The 22,770-nt window shown below is 37.6% G+C and overlaps 3 protein-coding genes across 4 annotated transcripts in view; 2 read left to right on the top strand and 1 right to left on the bottom strand.

Moving 5' to 3' along the window:
• Window positions 1-22,770, bottom strand: part of LOC123875177 (protein doublesex) — a 272,131-nt gene that overhangs the window by 62,646 nt on the left and 186,715 nt on the right. The window contains exon 5 of one of the 2 annotated variants that reach the window (XM_045920867.1): window positions 22,400-22,517. The exons of the other annotated variant lie outside the window; for it this stretch is intronic. The gene's annotated coding sequence lies outside the window, so the exon portion shown is untranslated. Of the gene's footprint in view, window positions 1-22,399; window positions 22,518-22,770 lie in introns of those variants that run through there. 2 annotated transcript variants of the gene reach the window in all.
• Window positions 5,607-9,681, top strand: LOC123875299. The gene is made up of 3 exons (XM_045921049.1): window positions 5,607-5,986; window positions 6,701-9,378; window positions 9,665-9,681. The coding sequence occupies exons 1-3, from the start codon at window positions 5,607-5,609 to the stop codon at window positions 9,679-9,681; spliced, it is 3,075 nt and encodes a 1,024-aa protein (XP_045777005.1).
• Window positions 9,930-10,886, top strand: LOC123875298. Its single transcript, XM_045921048.1, has one exon. It carries the CDS (start codon window positions 9,930-9,932, stop codon window positions 10,884-10,886), a length of 957 nt encoding a protein of 318 aa, XP_045777004.1.

Raw genomic sequence — 22,770 nt, 5'->3', positions numbered from 1 at the left:
TTGAAAAACAGAAATTTGTTGATTTAATAGATGAATGCGAATAAGCTGAATATTCATAATTCGCTTTATTAATTCACATTTTTAGTATACAAGTGTATAGTCTAGCATAAGAGTATATGCAATACACAGTATTTTAAATATACCTAACTTAGTAGACATTCAGTATTCATGCTCTCGAGTATATTTTCCACCATTACCCATTGTTCAGTACTTATAATCGTCATTAGTATTCATGCATTCAGAGTGAAGTAGCTATTCAGTATTCACCCATTTGAATAAAGTATCTATTCAGTATTCATGCATTCGAATGAAGTATCTATTCACTATTCATGCATTCGAATGAAGTATCTATTCAGTATTCATCCATTTGAATGAAGTATCTATTCAGTATTCATGCATTCAAATGAAGTATCTATTCAGTATTCATGCATTCGAATGAAGAAACTATTCAGCATCATGCATTTGAATAAAGTATCTATTCAGTATTCATCCATTTGAATGAAGTATCTATTCAGCATTCATGCATTCGAATGAAGTATCTATTCAGTATTCATGCATTCGAATGAAGAAACTATTCAGCATCATGCATTTGAATAAAGTATCTATTCAGTATTCATCCATTTGAATGAAGTATCTATTCAGCATTCATGCATTCGAATGAAGTATCTATTCAGTATTCATGCATTCGAATGAAGTATCTATTCAGTATTCATGCATTCGAATGAAGTATCTATTCAGTATTCATGCATTCGAATGAAGTATCTATTCAGTATTCATGCATTCGAATGAAGTATCTATTCAGTATTCATGCATTCGAATGAAGAAACTATTCAGTATTCATGCATTCGAAATGAAGTATCTATTCAGTTTTCATGCATTCGAATAAAGTATCTATCTAGTATTCATGCATTCGAATGAAGTAACTATTCAGTATGCATGCATTCGAATGAAGTATCTATTCAGTATTCATCCATTAGATGAAGTATCAGTATTCAAGTACTCGATTATATCCATTATACAGTATTCAAGTATTCAAATATATCCATTATTCAGTATTCAAGTATTCAAATATATCCATTATTCAGTATTCAAGTATTCAAATATACCCATTATTCAGTACTTAAATATGGTATCATTCACCATTCAAGCATTCGAATACTACCATTATCAGTATTCAAAATGTAGGAATTGGATTATCTGGATTAGGGATCATTCGAATGAATGAATGATCCCTGATCCAGATAAGCCAATTCCTATCTACTGACTCGCGCTCTGAGAGTTCCGTACCCGAGTAAATTTTCCGACATTTTGCACGATAAATCAAAAACTATCATGCATAAAAATAAAAACACGTACGTATTAAAAAAAACTATTTGGGAGAACCCCCAAATTTTTTTTTTCTATTTTTGAGTGAAAATCTTAATGCGGTTCACAGAATACATCTACTTACCAAGTTTCAACAGTATAGGTCTTATAGTTTCGGAAAAAAGTGGCTGTGGCATACGGACGGACAGACAAACAAGACGAATCCATAAGGGTTCCGTTTTTTGCCATTTGGCTACGGAACCCTAAAAACTGGTCAAGTGTGTCAGTACACACATAAAGTAGGTTTCCAAGTTAATATGGTTGTGAGTTTTTTCTCTCATAATACAGTTTGTTCGATTATTATTGACTATTACTGATCTGATAACAGTCGCCATAATTTGGTTCATAGCTTCATACAGCATACTACGTGCTATACTTACCTGTTATATTATACTTTATTCTATTTTTTTAGTAATCTGGTTAGGGGCGGGGACTTTGGTTCGTGACTCTGTGAATTTAGAACTCATTATTTCGTAAACAGTTTTTTTTCCATAACTGTCAAAAATAACTAAAATCGCCAAACGTGCCTAAAGTTTCCACTTCACAAATTAAATTACTTCAAAATGTTTCTTGTTTAACCAATAATAAACTTAATAAAAAGTAGTTTCTTAATAATAAAATGCAAAAATCCCAGACAGACATTTCCATTTTTTACATAATTGTATCGTTAAAGATAAACTAGGTGTATTTCATTATAATGTAAGAATGTATTCCTTGAAATGTGTGCCAATTAGCAGGTTTTATTTACCTATCATTACTCATATTGTCTTGGCAGTTTTTTTTATATTTTTTAATGTGATTTCTCTGTCTGTCTGTATGACCAGGTTTCGAAACGGTCGAACAGGCTTTTTGCCGGCAAAACAAAAGGTTTTATGTAGAGCTATGTGCGTTTTAAGTAGGTATCGATTGCTTATGCTTTAACGGGGAACAAGTACATCGTGAAAACAAAACCGGCCAAGGCGAGTCAGACTCGCGCACTAAGGGTTCCGTACTCGGGTATTTTTTCCAACAGTTTGCACGATAAATCAAAAACTATCATACATAAAAATAAATAAAAATCTGTTTTAGAATGTATAGGTACAGACAGACAGACAACAAAGGATCCTATAAGGGTTCCGTTTTTTTTTTTAAGATAAGGAACCCTAAAAATCTACATGCCTGAAAGCTTTCTATAATGTTCTGAAAGGTGTGTGAAGTCTTGCATCCGCTTTTTGTCAGCGTGGTGAACTATAGCTAAACCCTTTTATTCTAAGAGGTGACCCATGCTCAATAGTGAGCCAACGATGAGTTGATGATGATGATGAAACTTTACGTCCAAGAAGTCGGGGGCAGAAGCTAGTCACTACCCATATTTTAAAGGCGAAAGTGTGTTTGTTTGTTAGTTATTTGGTTTTTCCTTCAATCACGTCGCAGCGGAAGCAACGAATCAACGTGATTTTTTTGTATGGATTCAGTTAAAGACCTGAAGAGTGACGGGCTACTTTTTATCCCGAAAAATTCAGAGATCCTTCGGGATTTTCAAAAATCTAAATCCACGCGGACAAAAAAATAGCAGCTAACACACCAATTCTTGTGATAACCTTATTCTTCTGATTTGTATTCGTAAAATCAAAATACAAACGTTGCAATATTCGAACGTCGTTATAAAAGTGACTCGATTTTACAAATTACTTAATGGTATCTCGAGCTGCCATGAATAGCTCGGAGGTCCATCCTATAATAAAACTTGTTCATTATTTCTGCCCGCGGTAACTACATGGAAATTTCGTTGGTAGCTTGTAATTATTTTTGGCTTAATAAGACGCAAATTATACTTAGTTAGGGTAAATTACCTACGTCCGATTCGTTGTTCCGAGTTTTAAAATGTACTGGTTTGTATGCGCCAATAAAAAACATGTTTTTGGTCCGTATTAGAATTTTATTTACCTTAGAACATTGATGTAAAGTAATAGTTTTAGGCTGCATCATCACTTGCTAGCAACAATTTCTTATCAATTTAATAGAGTAATTTTTGCAGGAAAATATTTTTAGCAGCATTTTAATTATGTAACAATAAGCTGAGATACTTTTCTAAAATAGTCCAAGATCCTATTACAAAGACTTATCCAATTATCTATCTTTTTTTTAATTTATAGACTAGCGCTTGGCTGCAATCAGACCATTACGCAGAATAAGTAAGATGGAACGCGCTTGCCTAGAAGAAGTCTATTCATTCTTGATTTAAGATACGTATATTAAAAGTGGAGGGGAAAACTGATGCCGGAAGGGCGTTCCATATCCTAGCAGTTCGGATTAGAAACGAGGAGGCGAATCGCTTCGTACGTGTCCTTGGAAATTCGATTACGTACCTACGGGTGCAGATTTTGACGATGCCTTGCGATACGATAGTAGAAAAGACCTGCTGAGAGTATCTAGAGTAGGTAATGTGATACATTTATTATCAAAGTTTCAGTCTTGCTGACATTCAAAATTAATTTCTCCACTAAACATTTTGGACACTTCAAAGAACCGAATGACCGAGTTAATTTTAATGGATAGTAATTAAATATGAGCTAAGTAAGTAAAATGCAACCTGACATTTTCATAGCACACTTGAGTATTTTAAGAGGAGTGCAGACACCCGTTGCTATGAATTTTATTTATGTGGTCTGTAAATTATTATCACATTTCCAGATTAGTTTTTAGTATTCACCTTTCCTCTCTTAACTATCTTCTGTAGCTTAGCTGTGAGTGTGAAACAAAGAGATTGGATCTACGACTAGATTATTTTGATTTCTCATAAAAGCCAGAGAACTATTACCTAGATAGGTCCGTGCTTACTAAAGTCTTTCATACAGATGGCTAAATTGTTATTTAAAAAACCGGCCAAGTGCGAGTCAGACTCGCGCACTGAGGGTTCCGTACTCAGGTAATTTTCCAACATTTTGCACGATAAATCAAAAACTATCATGCGTAAAAATGAATTAAAAATCTGTTTGAGAATATACAGGTAAAGCCCTTTCATATGATACCCCACTTGGTATAGTTATCTTACTTTGAAAATTTAAACACATTTTAATTATTATGACGTATTAAAAAAAACTACTTACTAGATCTCGTTCAAACCAATTTTCGGTGGAAGTTTGCATGGTAATGTACATCATATATTTTCAGTTTACAAAAAAATGATATTAGAAACCTCAATATCATTTTTGAAGACCTATTCATAGATATCCCACACGTATGGGTTTGATGAATAAATTTTTTGTCGAAGATGAAGAAAAACATGACGAATCCATAAGGGTTCCGTTTTTTGCCATTTGGCTACGGAACCCTAAAAATACTTGTGTTTGTTGGTTTATCCTTCAGTCATGTCTTAGCGTCCGGACGTCTACTGAATAAAATATAATCCTAATCGATTAACAAATTAGATTGTGACTTCGCCCGCACGTATTTATTTTATTGATAATCCCGCTGAACACTGATTTTCCAGAATAAAAAGTAGCTCTCCAGTTTTTAGGACTTTAACTAGGTATATCCAAATTCTGTTCAGTCAAGCTAGTGGTTTTCTTAGATCTACAGCTGGCAATACATAGCCACTACCGTGTTGTGATGCGGTGGTCTCTGATTGGTCGACCACCGTCCATCTTGCGTCACTAGCGCCAATGTGACGCGAAGAGGAGGAATTAATTACAAATCTGCGTCCGTGACGAACTGCTGTTCAGACCATCCCTTTTTCGCGCCGTGCGTGTTAAAAAACTACAAAACCTCTCTAATCCCACGTTTTACCCCACCGGTGGACGATTGTGCTGTGCCGTGCTCATCCAAAAGTGCCTCTGGTGACATTGGACGTTCCAATTCAAGCGGTAAGTGGTAGTTGTTATTGTAGGCTGTAGATTTTTGGGAACCTCTGGTATCTGAACAGACCTATTTCCACATTCTATTATATTTTATACGGTCCTTCGTTGTTGCGTCAACATTTTCTGGTCCTTCGAACCGGATTAAGGCTATATTTTGAAAAAATAAACCAGTGATAACCTTGTCATAACCTTGATTGTATGAAATATTTCTCTTATTTATTCAATAATTTACGTAAATATATCTATTTTATACTATAATATTAATATTTATATATATTTTACGTATATTCACTATTAGAATCAATAATAATTCGTAATTAATTGCTAGTTGCAACGTGGTCGCAACGATATTCACCTGCGTGCGTGGGTAGGTACTCGTAGTATCGCGCCGGTGAATCAAAGATGGCCGAACCGACCATTACAGAGAAACTGGAGTTGAAATTGAAAACTTTGCATTTTAAAAAGGAGTACCTATTCGGAAAAGCACAAAAATTATACGATTATGCAAAAACGGTCAAAGATGATGACAATAAGATGCAAAGTTTTCTGGCTCAGTTCTCCGAGTTAGACAGTGTTCGAACAAAATTCGAAAACACGGTCATGGAAATATTGGAAATCGACATGCAATTAAAACCCGGTATGAAGCTAACTACAACTCAATTAGATGCCTTTGATAGTTTATACGAAAGTTGTAGTTTGCTTGCTCGAAAATACCGAGCTAAAGAAACCAACAATATGTCGTTGAAAAGTGACCAGACCAAACCGTCGCTTCCAAAATTAAGGTTATTTGAATTTGACGGTGAGTTGGAGAATTGGACCACATTTTATGATACGTTTTATTCTCTCGTGCATAGCCGAGACTTTACAGACATCGATAAGTTTCATTATTTGCTTTCGTGTGTAAAAGGCAATGCGCTTAACCTTGTTAAGAAACTACCTATTACCGCTGCTAATTACCCGCTAGTGTGGCAAAGTTTGTTAGAAAAATATCAGGACAATAGGGCACTTGCGGGTCGGTATCTCGACAAAATGTTAAATTTCACTCCTTTGCATAAAGATACAAGTGCAAATCTTACTTTATTTATTGAAACGTTTGATCACTCACTTAAAGCGATTCAAGCGCTTCGGATCGAAAACTTAGATGATTATTTAATGTGTCATTTAGCCTTGCGTGGCCTTGATCCTCATACAAAAAAGTTATTTGAAGAAAGTAGGGATCAGAAAACTATTCCGAAATTTAGCGAATTAATTGACTTTGTTAATAAGCAAATTAAAGTCCTGGATCACGTGTTTCCGAGTACTTCTGCTAATACAAATACGCAGTCTAAAGCTAAGCAAGTTTACAACAACAAAGGCAATCAAAACTCGAATTCGCGACAAACGTCAAAATCGGTTCTCACTACCTCCCGTATTAATAAGTCAGATGACAATAAAAATAGGTTAGTTTGCCCGCATTGTAATCTAGGACACATGATATATCGGTGTGATATTTTTAGGAAATTACCAGTCGAAGAGCGGATTGACCGTGTCAAGGCTTTAAGATTATGCGTAAATTGCCTAAAGAAGCATGATCAGATCTGTAATAGTTCTATGACCTGTGGGGTTTGTATGGGTTCTCACCATTATCTCCTCCACAAAGACCAGGGTCGCGCGATCTCTGTGGGCACCTCGGCCGTGCCGTCAAACCCACCCGCGCAGCCCAGCTCATCGTATGGGCAACAAGCGCTCGTGACGTCGTCTCACTCCGTGAGTGACTCGGTGCCAGCGCAAGAAGCGCTGTGTTCTCTAAATGAATACGGCGTAGTATTAGGAACGGCTCGGACACACATTCTCGATTTCAGCGGACAGTTTCAAGACTGCAGAGGAGTCATAGACTCCGGGGCGCAGACGTCCTTCATTACCGCAGAGTGTGCCCAACGTTTGGGACTCCCGAGTCAAAAGTGTCCTTTTTCGATCTCCGGCCTTGGCGGGGAATTTATTAAAAACCAAGGTATGGTAACGTGTACCATAACACCGCGGCATCAGGACTGTCCTAAGTTTACGTTAAACATGGTCGTCGTAACTAAAGTCGCCGGTGACATGCCTAATGTTAACTTCCCGCGCGAAGTAATAAATCAATACGATAAATTCGAATTAGCTGATCCTCAATTTTATAAAAAAGCGCGGGTTGATATTCTTTTAGGGAACGACATAGTGTCGCAAATTGTAACAAATAAACCGTTGTTTATTAATTCCGATATACCTAGCGTAATCGAGACTGTATTCGGTTCTGTGATTAGTGGTAAACTCGTTACGGACAAAAAAGACTCACGGGAAAGATCTCAAAATTATTGTTTGTCGGTGTCAGAGGGTGAATCACTAGACCAAGCGTTACGTGCATTTTGGACAATCGAGGAGGTGCCGTGCACACCCTCCATAAACCCTCTCGACCAACTAGCCGAAGAGATTTTCGTTAAAGAGCACACGCGGGAATCGAACGGACGCTACGTCGTACCTTTACCGCTCGCGCCCGGTCACCCGGAGCTCGGTGAGTCATACGCCATCGCCGAGCGCCGCTTGCTGTATACCGAACGTAAACTAGCGCGCACACCTGTCTTGCAGCAAGCGTATGCAGATTTTATGCGGGAATACGAGGCTTTAGACCACATGGAGTTATACGTAGGAGCGTCTCCTAGTAAATATGTAATTCCTCATCACAGTATTTTAAGACCTAGCTCATCATCGACGCCTCTTCGCGTCGTGTTTGACGGTTCCAGTCGTTCTAAAAATAATCTATCGCTTAATGATATATTATTAACTGGTCCGAAACTTTACCGTGATATTTCGGCCATTATTCTCAACTTTCGTCTTTTCAATTATTGTCTCGTGTGTGATGTTTGCAAGATGTACCGAGCGATAAGACTAAAGGAAAGCGATAGATGCTATCAGCACATATTATATAGATCATCGCCCACTGAACCAATTAAGTTATATGAATTAAAAACTGTTACCTACGGACTTAGTTGTTCACCTTTTCTCGCCATTCGTACGTTGATTCAGCTAGCTCGCGACGAAGAGGAACGTTTCCCCCTCGCCGCGCAGGTGATTAGAGAAGGAGTTTATATGGACGACGTCTTATATTCTTGTAATACCTACGAGGAGGCGTGCACGGTGCAAGACCAACTTATAGGTATATTTGAAAGCGGTCAGTTTTTATTAAAAAAGTGGACGAGTAATAGCTCAGAATTACTGAATCGAGTTCCTTCGGATCATAGGGAATGCCCTTTGACATTTATGAAAGACGGAAACGAATGTACCATAAAGGTGCTTGGCTTAACCTGGACGCCTAAGTCCGACAATTTTGTTTCCGCCATAAATAAAACAGACCCCGTTCTGACCAAACGGTCGGTCCTAAAATTATTAGCGTCTATTTATGACCCCGTCGGATTCATTGCACCTTGCACTTTCCTTGCTAAATTAATAATGCAGGATTTATGGAAGTTAGGTATCGGATGGGATGATCCATTACCGTGCGAGATAGGTAACCTGTGGTCGACTTTCATTTCGGAACTACCGCGACTAGCGGACATACCTATTGAGCGTCACATGCTGCTGCCTGGACAAACTGAATGCGAGTTAGTAGGTTTTTGCGATGCGTCATCGCGCGGGTACGCTGCATGCATTTACGTCGTATCGAATGATGAGCGAGGCAACGTCAAGGTTCGCTTAGTGACCGCCAAGTCTAAAGTGGCGCCGGTGAAACCTATGACGATTCCCCGATTAGAGCTAATGGGAGCCGTGCTTCTTAGCAAATTAATAACGTTCGTTCGGGATAATCTAACACGAGTTAAAATTAATAGAATTACATGCTTAACGGACTCGACAATCGTATTGTCATGGCTTAACACGGACGCCTATAAATTAAAAACGTTTGTGTGTAACCGTGTTGCACAAGTTACAGAGGTCGTACCTCCTCATACTTGGCGTCATGTTAGCAGCGAAAATAACTTAGCCGATTGTTGCTCGCGCGGCGTGTCCCCATCTCAACTAGTCTCCGAACGTAATCGGTGGCTAGAGGGCGCTGCGTGGTTGTATAGTCCCTCGACTGACTGGCCCGTGTCGGTCTTCATTCAGGAAAAGGAATCTGAACCTCCTGAATTAAAGCCGACCCAAAATCTAATTTCGGAACAATTAGGTGACAATTATACTGAATCTAAAAGGGAGTTTAGCGATAGACTGCTGAATCGATTTTCAACTTATTCCAAATTACAAAGAACCGTGGCGTGGATTCTGAGATGGCGCAATAGAATACGCACTTCTATTCACTCCAAGTGTTTAACTACTGAAGAATTGAATTCAGCTCAGGACTCACTGATCCGATTGGTACAGGAGGTTCACTTCTCCGACGAACTCGATCGTTTATCGCAAAATAAAAAAATCATTACTTCACTTAAAAAACTCTCACCTTTTCTCGATTCCAGGGGCTTTCTCAGGGTAGGGGGTCGTATCACCTACTCCGAGTTGCCGTATAATGCGAAACATCCTCGTCTCTTACCGAAGGATAGTTTGTTTACAAAATTGTTCATTGAATATTGTCATAAAAAATATTTACATGCCGGGCCACGCGCGCTTCAAAGTTTAATCATGGAAAACTTTTGGATATTATCGGCTCGTCGCCTAATTAGATCCGTCTTAGCTAAATGCAAGGCTTGTTTCAAAAACAAACCACCTTTATTGCAACCTGAGATGGCTCCGTTGCCTCCAACCAGGCTCATGCCTCAAAAGGTATTCGAGCATGTAGGGGTAGACATCGGGGGTCCCTTTTATATTAAGGAAAGTTTACGTAAAAATGCAAAGATAACTAAGTCTTACTTAGCATTGTTTATCTGCTTTTCTACAAAAGCTGTGCATTTGGAAGTTTTATCTTCCTTGTCAGCTGATTGTTTCCTCGCGAGTCTGGACCGAATGACGTCACGCCGAGGGCTCTGCTCGGTCCTGTACTCAGATCGCGGGTCAAATTTCTCTGCTGCCAGCAAACATTTAAACGAAGTGCAGCGATTTTTGCGAGATAACGAAGATATCACTGCGGGGTGCGCACAGAGACAAATCTCCTGGAGGTTCAACGTAGCCAGTGCCCCAAATATGGGCGGGCTGTGGGAGGCTGGAATTAAGTCTGCAAAGTACCACCTAGTGCGAAGCGTTGGTGATAAATACTTAACCTTTGAGGAACTTGCTACCGTGTTCTGTAAAGTCGAAGCAATCCTCAATTCCCGGCCTCTGTGTCCATTGCCGTCAAGCGATAATCCGGATGAATTTAATGTGTTGACAGCCGGTCATTTTCTGATAGGCAAAAGTTTAACGGCCGTGCCGGAATATCAACTTGAACTTGAGCCGATCAGCAAATTGTCGCGCTGGCAATACCTTCAAAAAAGCTCGCAATTATTTTGGAAGCGATGGAGTCGCGAGTATTTAAACACGCTTCAACAGCGTGCAAAGTGGTTCACCTCAAATATTAATATTAATGTGGGTGACTTAGTACTTATTAAAGACGACAACGCGCCTCCTTGCCATTGGCCGTTGGGCAAAATAGAGGCCCTACATCCCGGTCCCGATGGTGTGGTTCGTTGTGTAACTTTACGCACGCAGAAGAGTCGGTTGCAACGACCGGTTAATAAGTTAAGCCCTCTACCTTATGTTAACTAAATCTCGTAGTTCATTATTATAAACTTTAGAATCTTAATTATATCTCTCTTGTTTTTAGTTTAGGGCTTACTAGTTTATTTATTTGTATTATATTTATGTTTATTTAAATATTTATTTTTCCTCACTGGTAGGAAACCATTTTTATGGTTTCGGTAGGGGGTGTGTTCAGTCAAGCTAGTGGTTTTCTTAGATCTACAGCTGGCAATACATAGCCACTACCGTGTTGTGATGCGGTGGTCTCTGATTGGTCGACCACCGTCCATCTTGCGTCACTAGCGCCAATGTGACGCGAAGAGGAGGAATTAATTACAAATCTGCGTCCGTGACGAACTGCTGTTCAGACCATCCCTTTTTCGCGCCGTGCGTGTTAAAAAACTACAAAACCTCTCTAATCCCACGTTTTACCCCACCGGTGGACGATTGTGCTGTGCCGTGCTCATCCAAAAGTGCCTCTGGTGACATTGGACGTTCCAATTCAAGCGGTAAGTGGTAGTTGTTATTGTAGGCTGTAGATTTTTGGGAACCTCTGGTATCTGAACAGACCTATTTCCACATTCTATTATATTTTATACGGTCCTTCGTTGTTGCGTCAACATTTTCAAATACAGATTTTTACAAATGTTAAAAATACTTAAATATAAAAATTATAAAACAAAAATATCATCCAAATCACTGTAACGAGGCAGGGTGCCCAGAACGATGGCTGCGTTACCTCGTTGAATGGCCAGACTAATATGCTGACCAAGGTATATCCAAACATAAAATCCGCTGTTCCATAGACTGTATGTAGCTTTCTACTGGTGAAATTTTTTCAAAATCGGTTCAAAATTCCAGAGATTACGTCCTAGAAACAAACTTAAACTTCACCTCTTTATAATATTAGTATCTCTAACTGGGCACTTAACTTAAAGCTCCCGTCTTTAATTTTCAGCTTTTTTGTTTACGCTCGCTCAAACTATGTAACCCATAAACTGGCTCAAGGGTCAATGAAGAGGAATATCTTGACTTTAAAATATCTGACGACGCGATATCGAGTGTTCCTATGCAGCCTTAATTTAGCATATTTCCTACTTGAAACTTGTTACGGGGGGGGGGGGGGGGGGGAAACTTTTTTATCAACACACACCCACAAGGTGTTTGTCTTTATGTACCTTCATCATTACCCATAGGTGATAGTTTGATTCATTAGGTGTCATTGCGTGACCAATGGATTCAGACCTCAGAGTTCGAACTGCATAATATATAGTATTACATGTATGTATTAACATACTATAGGGTGTCGTTGGCTAGGGTCTAGTTGCATATCAGACGGTTAAATTTACATAATAGTTACTGTTAAACTTGTTAAACTGTTAAACTGAATACCAAAAACAAAATAAAATGGGTTTCTCAAGTAAGTACATACTTACTTGATTAAAGGTAAAATGGACTAAGTTAACAAAGGTTTAAAGTTTGACGATAACCAGGTAACTTTTGAGCGCTTACAAAGCTCCTTAATCTTAAATGTACTGATTTGGTCGAAATCATAAATGGACTCAATTTTAATTTATATATGGACACAGTTTTAGGCAGTTTCGTTTGGTTCAAAGTGGAAATGAGTTTGTATTTACTAGCGATCGAAATCGTGAACTTTACATTTTCACAGTAGTACATAAGTGTTACTACACTGTTTAGTTCACTAGCTCAGTAATATACCTAGTATGTATTAGTATTTTTATTAGAGTGGAAGATAAAATAACCCACACCGATTTTTTTTTAATTTATCATGATTTATTTCTTCAACAGCGCAATCAACTGAACTCTCCATCGAATGCCCTATATATTATACTATAACGTTTATTTTATTCGAAACTGGCTGCCATTCCTAAGATAAATTTAAACAGGCTGACAATATTTTATGGGATATTTAGGTGCAGTTTACGACGGCAGACGGGACCGAGTCTGTCTAGATTTTAATACTAGTTCTAAGAGATAAAGCAATAAACGTTTCGTTTTAAAGATAGGCTTTTAGTACTGTGCATAAATTTTGTAAGGTGGTTTTGTTAGTTTTGATTATTATGGACGCCAGAATTGTTTAACTGTCGATGACTAAATAAATATAGAATAGTTGGCATAATCATCCAAGATAATATATTAGACCTGAACCATAAACACTGATGTAGGTACCTACTAGGTATGTAGATATGTACCTATTTTTATTCGTCCACGCGACCGACCTATGCGAACATCAGTATACGCCAATTCAGGGCTTTGAGAGAAGGTACTTTTTCTTAGAAGCTCAAGAAGTAGCGATACCGGTAATTGGTTTCTTTTCACACGATAAAAAACAAAAGACAAAATAAGTTACACTATCTAACTATGGGGAAATAGATTAAAGATTTATAAAAGCTCTACAGTTCAAAAGACAACTCAAAGGATCTCTAAAATAATAAGTAATAAAAAATAAACTCATTTCACAATCTCCAGTATCAAATCTTAGTATCGAACTTATTGGAGTGATGAAATTTTTCGTTTTCATGTCGTCGTTATATTAAGAGGGCTCTCTCCGTCACTCGTTTCATACAATCGTAGTTCCAATTTCATTTGAATATTAAGCAACCAAAGTCCATGAAATTTTGCAGACATATTCTAGAAACTAATATCTGTGGTTTTCCAGATTTCTGTTAAAATATTCGGTTTCAAAATTACGCGGTCTTAAAAATTTTCATACAAATCTTTGAGCCCCTGTAATTTTAAAACTACATATTTTTAGAAAAATCTAAAACACCACAGACACAGATATTAGTTTCTAGAATATGTCTGCAAAATTTCATGGACTTTGGTTGCTTAATATTCAAATGAAATTGGAACTACGATTGTATGAAACGAGTGACGGAGAGAGCCCTGTTAAGAGTTAAAAGACATAAAGGAGAATCTATGAAAGTAAGTACCATTTGTAGTAGCGTAGTTTGGGTACAACCAAGGGATCTCTAAATCACTATCACCATAATACTAATCTGATATGATGACGGTTCTTATTTATACAGAAATTCAATATTCCTGAACGAAGTCTGCTGGCGAAACTTTTTGTTTTCACACAATAAAGTACAAAAGAGATGTGCGAAATTCGAACCGGTTACCTACAACTTGGATTACATGCAACGAGCGGTAATTATCACCTTTTCTCTTGATAAAATAATAATCCATAGGTATACAAATTATATATGTATATTTGTTTTAGAGTTCCGTACCAAAATGATAAAAATGGCACCATAAGTGCGACTTTCTTCATCCGTCTTTCACAGTCGATTATTTCAGTTATTGTTAAAGGTATCGACGTGAATGGCCATAGCCCAACATCACTGGAACAAAAAAAAAACGAAAATTGTTTTTACTTTAATTAACAAGTGTAAATTAAAAATTTATAACACCCCCGACAAGTGAAGGTTACAGTAACTGGAAAAGAGCTGATAACTTTCAAACAGCTGAACCGATTTTCATGGATTATAGCTAAGAACACTCTCGATCAAGCCATCTTTCAAACAAAAAAAAACTAAATTAAAATCGGTTCATTAGTTTAGGAGCTACGATGCCACAGACAGATACACAGATACACAGATACACACATCAAACTTATAACACCCCTCTTTTTGGGTCGGGGGTTAAAAAAGGGGGAAACCGATGATTTGAAATTTAAAAGTATCATAACTAAACCGAATGGAGCATCATACCAGGCTTTACTTGTACATTTTGAAACCGATTTTTATTTATTTAGTTTTTTTTCTTGTTTACCAATAGAAAAATCTGAAATGGTTAGTAGAAGTTTATATATATATTTTACAGAAAAAATAAAACCTACGCTCTAACTAGTAGGTATACTTTTTTTGACATTAACAATAAACCTCTATAAACAAATTAGTTTTGCAGTTCTGTAAAAAAGTGATTCTTACTGTTTTACATCTTCCGTAGCACGGAACCCTCAGTGCGCGATTCTGACTCGCACTGAGCCGGTTTTTATATATTGAAGCAACTTTGTAAAAACCTCAGCTCCAGTGATGCGTCTTGAACATTTTAATAAAGTCAAACACCTCATTTGTAGCTCATTTTTTAGCACATCATAAGCCGAAGTAAGATGTTCGATTTTATTTTATCGATTTTTTAGTTGATTGATTTTAACAAGCGATCTTTTTTAAAAAGGCTCGGACGTTTGTGGTTGTACAAAACTTTGCCTTTTTAACCCCCGACCCAAAAAGAGGGGTGTTATAAGTTTGACGTGTGTATCTGTGTATCTGTGTGTCTGTGTATCTGTGTATCTGTGTATCTGTGTATCTGTGTATCTGTGTATCTGTCTGTGGCATCGTAGCGCCTAAACGAATGAACCGATTTTAATTTACTTTTTTTTGTTTGAAAGGTGGCTTGATCGAGAGTGTTCTTAGCTATAATCCAAAAAAATTGGTTCAGCCGTTTAAAAGTTATCAGCTATTTTCTAGTTTTCTTGTAGGAAAGAAGGTTAGATAACCCTTAGGTTCATAATATTCAAGTGTCAATGGACAAATGTCAAGCTGTCAAGATGGACGTTGCCTAGATATATATTATTATTTATTTGAAAATGATTTGTCGGGGGTGTTGAAAATTTTTAATTTACACTTGTCACTTAATTAGTCCGTTTACAATGTCAAAGACCTTTGTAAAACGGGATTTGTTATGAAAACTAACAACTCACATGATCTTAAGATAGCCATACAAAGGCTTTTACGCTGCATTAGTCTATGTTTAGAGGTCCATTTGCTACTATCACCTGAGCCATCGACACTTTTTAGCAACTGCGCCGCTAAATTTTAGCTTAGGCTTTCATAGAGATGCCCCACAGCTTGGTCGTTCGAACGAAAGCTTTTGAATGTTCATAACTGCCTCAGAATATGTTATTTTTTCTTTAGATGCTTGTCTGCTAGATAAGTTAGACGTTCAGGCGACGTTTTTTGTTCTTAAAAAATCTTGTTGTTAGGTAATATAACTTCTACAAGTCTATTTCTACCATCGGGAATTTTTTGTGAAAAGACAGGTAAACGGCGAAGGAAAATAGAAATAGAAAGATTTTTTTATTCAAATAATGTTTTGAATCATCAAGTGAATCTATCATTGCTGGTTTGGAATGCTCTCCTATCGAAAAGAACTAGCAAGAAATTCGGTGGTTATTCAAGGGTATTTGTTTTGTAATGGGTATATATTGATATCTCCAAACAGCCTACCTACTTTATCCTTTATATATATGCAATTTATATTAAGAGCTATAAAAATTGTTCACAGATGTGTCTCCGGTTCTACAGTTGGCACATTTTTCGGCTTTATAGTTACTATGCGTTTTAAATGAGAAGAGCATCGAGATGTTTGTCTTGTTCTTCTCAGTTGAAAGGCATAATAATCTCACAATTATTGTAATATGAATCAATTTGTTGCATATATTTTTCTTGCTCTGCATTGTGTCGCTCTTGCTTAGTATAAAATCCAATATTATAAATGCGAAAGTGTGTCTGTCTGTCTGTCTGCTACGTTTTCACGGCCCAACCGCTGAACCGATTTTGATGAAAGGTACAGACTTGGGATACATCCCGGGGAAGGACATAGGCTACTTTTTATCCCGTAAAATCAAAGAGCGGCGAACCCGCGGCCATCCTCTAGTTATTTATATATTTAGTCATAGTTGCCGATTCGCTACGAATCTATGAATAGCTAAAGGTCACTTCAGTTTTAAGATCTCTTCAATAAAGCGCAAAAAGCGATTAAACAAATAATGTTATTAGACGGTACAACACAAAGGATTTTAAGGCAGCGCCGCAGCTGCTAGCTAATGTCAACAGTGACGTTTACGCGCAAAAAGTTTTACGACCCGTAGACGCATCAAATAAAATAGTGCTGCGATCATGTAATCGATAACTCCAGTAAAACATTATATTAAATCATGGAAGCAGTATATGAATCTCTGATTATGGTAATAAGACATTTAACTAATACATTTTGTAACTTGTTATACTGTAATATGTTCAGAAACAAACGTGTTATGCATTCATAAACTTTGACAAACTAATTTTCTTATCGAGAACAGAGGGTCAAACGCAAGACATTTTAAAATTCACTTTGTTATAATTTATTCCTTTATTAACTAACTTGACTAGGTAGTTAGGGGGTTTGAAAATCCCGTAGGAAGTTTTTAATTTACCAGGATAAAAAGTAGTCCATATCCATCTCTGGGATGCAAGCTATTTGTACTAAATAGATATTGGCCGTGACTTCATCGGCACAGATTTAGGTTATTAACAAATCTCGCGGGATCTCTTTATTTTCTGCCATGAAAAGTCAGGCATAATTTGCAGGGCCATCCAATTCTTAATAAATATTATGTCAACACAGGGGATTCATCTTTCTAAGATCATTCTAAAATATGATATCAACAAAACTAGTATATTTTATGGTTTTTATAAAATAACTATTGGTTTATTAAAAGGAATCGGTAAAATGAAAGTAGCAAGTATCGATATTGTGGAATAAAAATTATTTAACGGCTTTTAGAAGGCACAACACTAAAAGGATCGTTTTTACGATCGTCTCGTCTCGTACCCGAGTTCCATTTTTAAATGGAGCTTTACTTGTGGTAGGTCATTGGATTAACGATATTATATGCATTGCACGTTCACATATATTTACTTTAGCGCGCTATAACCTCTGTATGTCGAAGACTGATGCAATTATTCTCCACTACTTTAAAAAATTAAAAAATATAAAATGCAGGATACAGGATAATTACAGGAGGAGCGAATACAGGATAAGTTATACATAGCGTTATTTTTAGAAACATAATTTTTTGAAAATTCCCACCTCTTTCGGCGATAACTATTCTTGTTAAAGATTTTTAGGTGAAAAGTGTTTCTGTCTGCGCGCATGTAGGCCGGTAGGTGGGTTGACCCACCATGTTGATACTTAAAACTGTGTGTTAATTTTAACGTTTTAAATGGGAATGCATTTGCAATTTATAGTTAGTTATACTTGTGAGCAATAAAATCTAATTACATGGGTTTGGTGGCAGTAAATTCAACATAAGAGCTAATTTGCGGTTCACGCCAAAACTCATTATTCTTGTCTACCTATATTTCTTTAGATATGTTGGTATGTGAATTTACTAGATAAGTACACTTATAAATATTAAATACGAAATAGTTACTACGATACGATATATAGTTTAGTATAAATATTTAAAACCTAGAGTTCGCCGTCAGATCGGCGCAATCGTTGTATAAAACGGGACCATCATCATCATCATCATTGTCAACCGATAGATGCCCACAGCTGGACATTGGACTCTTGTAGGGTCTTACATCTTTCACAGTCATGGGCAGTCTGAATCCATCGGCTCCCTGGTACAATAGTCAACCGAAATCAATTAAAATTTTGTGGTTGCAGCAAAATATCATAAATTGTACTATAAAATATGAGGGGATAGATGAGATGATATTTAAGGCTCAAGCACAAACCTTTACCCAGGCTCTCAGAAATAAAAAATAACTTTGAATAAAGAACAACAAGAAAAGAAAGAAATCCTTCCATAAAAGAAAGCGCTTTAAAATTTTCCTCAGCGTATAATTTACGAGGAGCGGGTAATAAAAGTTTTTGTAGTGGAGACCATAAAGCGTCTATCCCTTTTCCACGTTGGTTTACGAGCGTGAAAAGGCGAGATAACTATATATTTCTCTAGTGGTTTTATTGCTGCATCGAGGCTATGTGCTGGTAGCATCCTTGTTTGAGAGTTAATTTTATGTAAAACTAGCTATAATGTACTATTTCCTTAGTACCTAATAAATAAATTATAGAGCATAGCAAGATAGATTTACAATTGACCACGGCAGCAAAACACCCACTAAAAATCAGCGTTGGAGCATCTGGTAGGAACTCAGATAGGCCATTTAGAGGTTTTGTGTCTGAGAAGCCAGGAGGCCAAACACAAGCTGAGCGACCAACATGTTATTTGAGGTGTTGTGTGAGTACTATGTTAATTGTTAACTTGAATTTTGTGTAGAAGTGCCTCATATTATGAATGTTTTTTTTTTCTTACTTTTTTCTTCACCTAAGTCTCAATCTAAGAAAAAAACAGTTCTTAGTAAAATATTTAAAACTGTTTAAAATTTATCGGAAGAGTTAGTAACCGCTGCCGAACCCATCCAGAACAAACCTGTTAGAAACTATGAACTTTATGAACACCGAGAATCGAACCTATGTCTTGCCACTGATAATAAATACCACAGCACACTCTAGTACCCATCTATCACTGCGAGGTTTTCAAAAATATGTTAGTACAAGCTGATGCCCGCGACTTCGTTCGGGTGGATATAGGTTTTTAAAAATACGGTAGGAACTCTTTAGTTTTCCGGGATGAAAAGTAAGTAGCCTATGTGTCAATCCAGGGTATAATAATTTATCTCAATTCCAAGTTTCAGCCAAATCCGTCCAGAAAGTAGTTTTTAAATGAAAGAGTAACAAACATACACACAAACTTTCGCCTTTATAATATTAAGTGTGATGTAGGTCTAATAAACTTAACTTTTCACTAAAAAAGTTCCTAATTAAGTACTTAGTTACTACGTAAGTAGAATAATACAAAACACACTTGACAAAGTATCATGCCTCTACAGCAATATGAAGAGCCTTGCCTAATGAGAAAAGTGCATCAAGTGTGACCCCTAATGAATAAAAATATTTTGTAAACATTGTATGCATCTTATATTATGTGCTACTCGTATATATAATATGTATTAAATAATAAGTAGCTTTATTATACCTGTGAATTTGTTTATACTAACAATAATTATAATTATCTCAGGTAAAATGTTTGTAAATAATATTCAACGAGTTCAAGTATAAATAGATTGATAAATATGAGTGTAAGATAAGAATTTCCAATTTTATTCTGAACATCACATTTACACCTAGTCTTTTGTTGAAAAATGGATAAATGACAAAAAACCGGCCAAATGCGAGTCAGACTCGCGCACTGAGGGTTCCGTACTCGGGTATTTTTTCCAACATTTTGCACGATAAATCAAAAACTATTATGCATAAAAATAAATAAAAATCTGTTTTAGAGTGTACAGGTAAGCTCTTTCATAATATGATACCCCACTTGGAACAATCTTACTTTGAAAATTGAAACATTATTTTTTTAATGATGTAACCACAAATTCACGGTTTTCAGATTTATTCCTGTTCTTATGCTATAAGACCTACCTACCTGCCGAATTTAATGATTCTAGGTTAACGGATAGTACCCTATAGGTTTCTTGACAGAAACGAGACGGAGGGACGGACGGACAGACAACAAAGTGATCCTATAAGGGTTCCGTTTTTCCTTTTGAGGTACGGAACCCTAAAAATTGGGCGAGAACAAGACTCTAATAGAGAAAAAGCCCGAGAGAAGTCTTCATAATGTTCTCAAAGGTGTGTGAAGTCTACCAATTTACACTTGGCCAGCGTTCTAGACTGTGGTCAAACCCTTCTCATTCTGAGAAGAGACCAGTAAGCCAGTCATGGGTTGATGATTATGATGATAGATATATAAATAAACGACGCAAACCATCTATACACAACACCGAATACCAGTTTCCTGTTCCATATACCTATTTTTCAACTTGGCACAAAAGACTCCAACGCGCGTAAGCCTCTGTAATATGCAACAGTGTGAACTTGCGAAGGCCTCTGCTAATGAGGCCGGTACGGGTACTTCAGCCCGAGCATGAATGAACACATTATGGTATCTTCAAGATTATGTTACCCTCGACTATTGCGTCTTCGTCTAGACATAACAACATTATGACAGTATGATATTGAAATGAAATTTTATTTAACTTATGACCGGTTCTGAAAACAGATTCTACTGCGAAGAGCTAGCAAAAACTAAACAGTTCCTCTTTTTTTTTAATGTTACAATATGTAAATATGAAATGCATACCTAATAGTCTAACCGATCATAAGAAACTAACCGGCTCGTTGGAAAGCCTGCGGAGCGTGCGTGTTTCTCTCTGCGTGTTCTATCGCCTTTATAATGGGGAGTCTCTGAAATGTAGCTTGACCTCATTCCACCCTTCTTCTTCTACAACCACACCGCACGCCACCGCAAGCAATTTCACTCTCACCCCCTGGGTGCCTGGTGCACTTCGACCGCCCGGTTGTGCCAGATCCTTTTTCTGCGGTGTTTCCATTAGATTACAACATGGGATTATTCAAGGGGCGGACCAACAAATTGCTGAAAGGCCGGCAATGCTCTTCATTTAGATAAAAGGTGACGGTGGGTAAGGCTAAAGCGATTCTATTCGGTAACTTAGACTTTAAATTATCGCGCAGTCAAAGCCGCCGCTTCGTCAAAGTTTCTATCACCTCTGAGAAATACGTTATGACCTAAGACTGCAGTTATGCCCCTGTCATTATGTGTCTGAAAGTGTGCGGGATTGTTTGCAGTATTTTATTGGTAATAACTTGAAGGAGAGTGGTCTTTATCCGCTACACGTCGCGTTTTATTGTTATCACCGAAAGATTTTATTGCCTATCGTGCTGCAGCTCCGGAATTGATGACGCAGTTAAGATATCTACCGCGTTTAGTTCAGCCCGGATTCCTTTGTTATGCACAGGTGTATTATGAATAACTTATGACAAAATTGTGTCGTTCCGGTATGCCAAAACTTAGCTCAATTTATACTCAGTCCACCTGCTTCGCTTTAATGCAGTTACAGTTACGAGTATCGGTCTATTTTCTTAGTCAACATTAGTCACTTTGACATAAGATATCTAGGCATGTTGGGTGAACTTCTCTGTGACAGATCTAAAGTGAGATTCAATTAATCTCTACAACTTTCCTTTTTACCAGAAATGACTAAGAGTTGCATGAATCGTGGATGACAGTGATCCAATTGAATAATGGGGCCATTTCTGAACGTATTGGTTAGCACAATGTTTTTGTAAACATTTTCTTCCTTTCCCTACATTATTTGGTTTTATGGGGTTAGATATAATTATGAGCGATCCGACTAGTCTTGATGACATAATGCGATTATTCGCATGCAAACAAGTAAAATATAAAACTATGCATACCTCAAAAGGTGCAGTGGTACATTGCTTCAAATACTAAGTACTTGGAAGGTGGCGAGCGGTAAGTAGGTGGACTGTGGAGCAAGTGCAATGCGTATTCCCACGCAAGCACGTATCATAGTGAAGCAGCACACGTGGAACGTGCACTTCAGCGTCTGCAGCTTCGGTTGGTATAAAGCTAGACGTAACTGACGAGGCGCAGCTGGAGCAAGTGCGGCGCGTACTCCGGCGCGAGCACGTACCGCGGCGGACAGCGCATGCCGTACGTACGCTCTCACGCCTGCAGTTTTGGTTGCTATTAAGCAAGACGTACCTCACGAGGCGCAGTGGTACATCGCTACAAGTGCGCGGGTGGCGGCGAGAGCCTGGTCGCGAGGGGCAGCTGGAGCAAGTGCGGCGCGTACTCCGGCGCGAGCACGTACCGCGGCGAGCAGCACACGCCGTACGTGCGCTTCCGCGCCTGCAGCTCGAGGATAGAGCACAGTGACCGCTCGTACAGCTGCCACTGGTGGACCACCCAATTTGCTGTAAATGTTTACAGCACGTTAACAACTTTTGTATGTTTTTTGTAATATTTATCTTTGCAATATTCGCAGTGGCCGCACGCAAAAGTTTAGTCACTACACACGCGTAACTTCATCTGTTTAGAATCGTTTTGTCATTACGTTTCTCTATTGTTTAATATTATTTATTAAATAATAAATAAAATAAAGTAAAATAAAATAAAAAAATGTGATTTGTTTTCTACGACAGCCAAATGCTTATAGGATGCCGAATT

This window comes from Maniola jurtina, chromosome 19 (assembly GCF_905333055.1).
Source record: "Maniola jurtina chromosome 19, ilManJurt1.1, whole genome shotgun sequence".
Taxonomy (NCBI): domain Eukaryota; kingdom Metazoa; phylum Arthropoda; class Insecta; order Lepidoptera; family Nymphalidae; genus Maniola; species Maniola jurtina.
Note: the sequence above shows the minus strand (reverse complement) of the source record. Positions and strands in the feature narration are given on the sequence as shown.

Bases quoted from the DNA above. Each gene is read 5' to 3' on its own strand.
- LOC123875299 (XM_045921049.1), top strand. From the start codon at position 5,607: ATGGCCGAACCGACCATTACAGAGAAACTGGAGTTGAAATTGAAAACT. The intron at 5,987-6,700 runs GTTATTTGAATT...TGATATTTTTAG, and splicing joins CCGTCGCTTCCAAAATTAAG to GAAATTACCAGTCGAAGAGC.
- LOC123875298 (XM_045921048.1), top strand. From the start codon at position 9,930: ATGGCTCCGTTGCCTCCAACCAGGCTCATGCCTCAAAAGGTATTCGAG.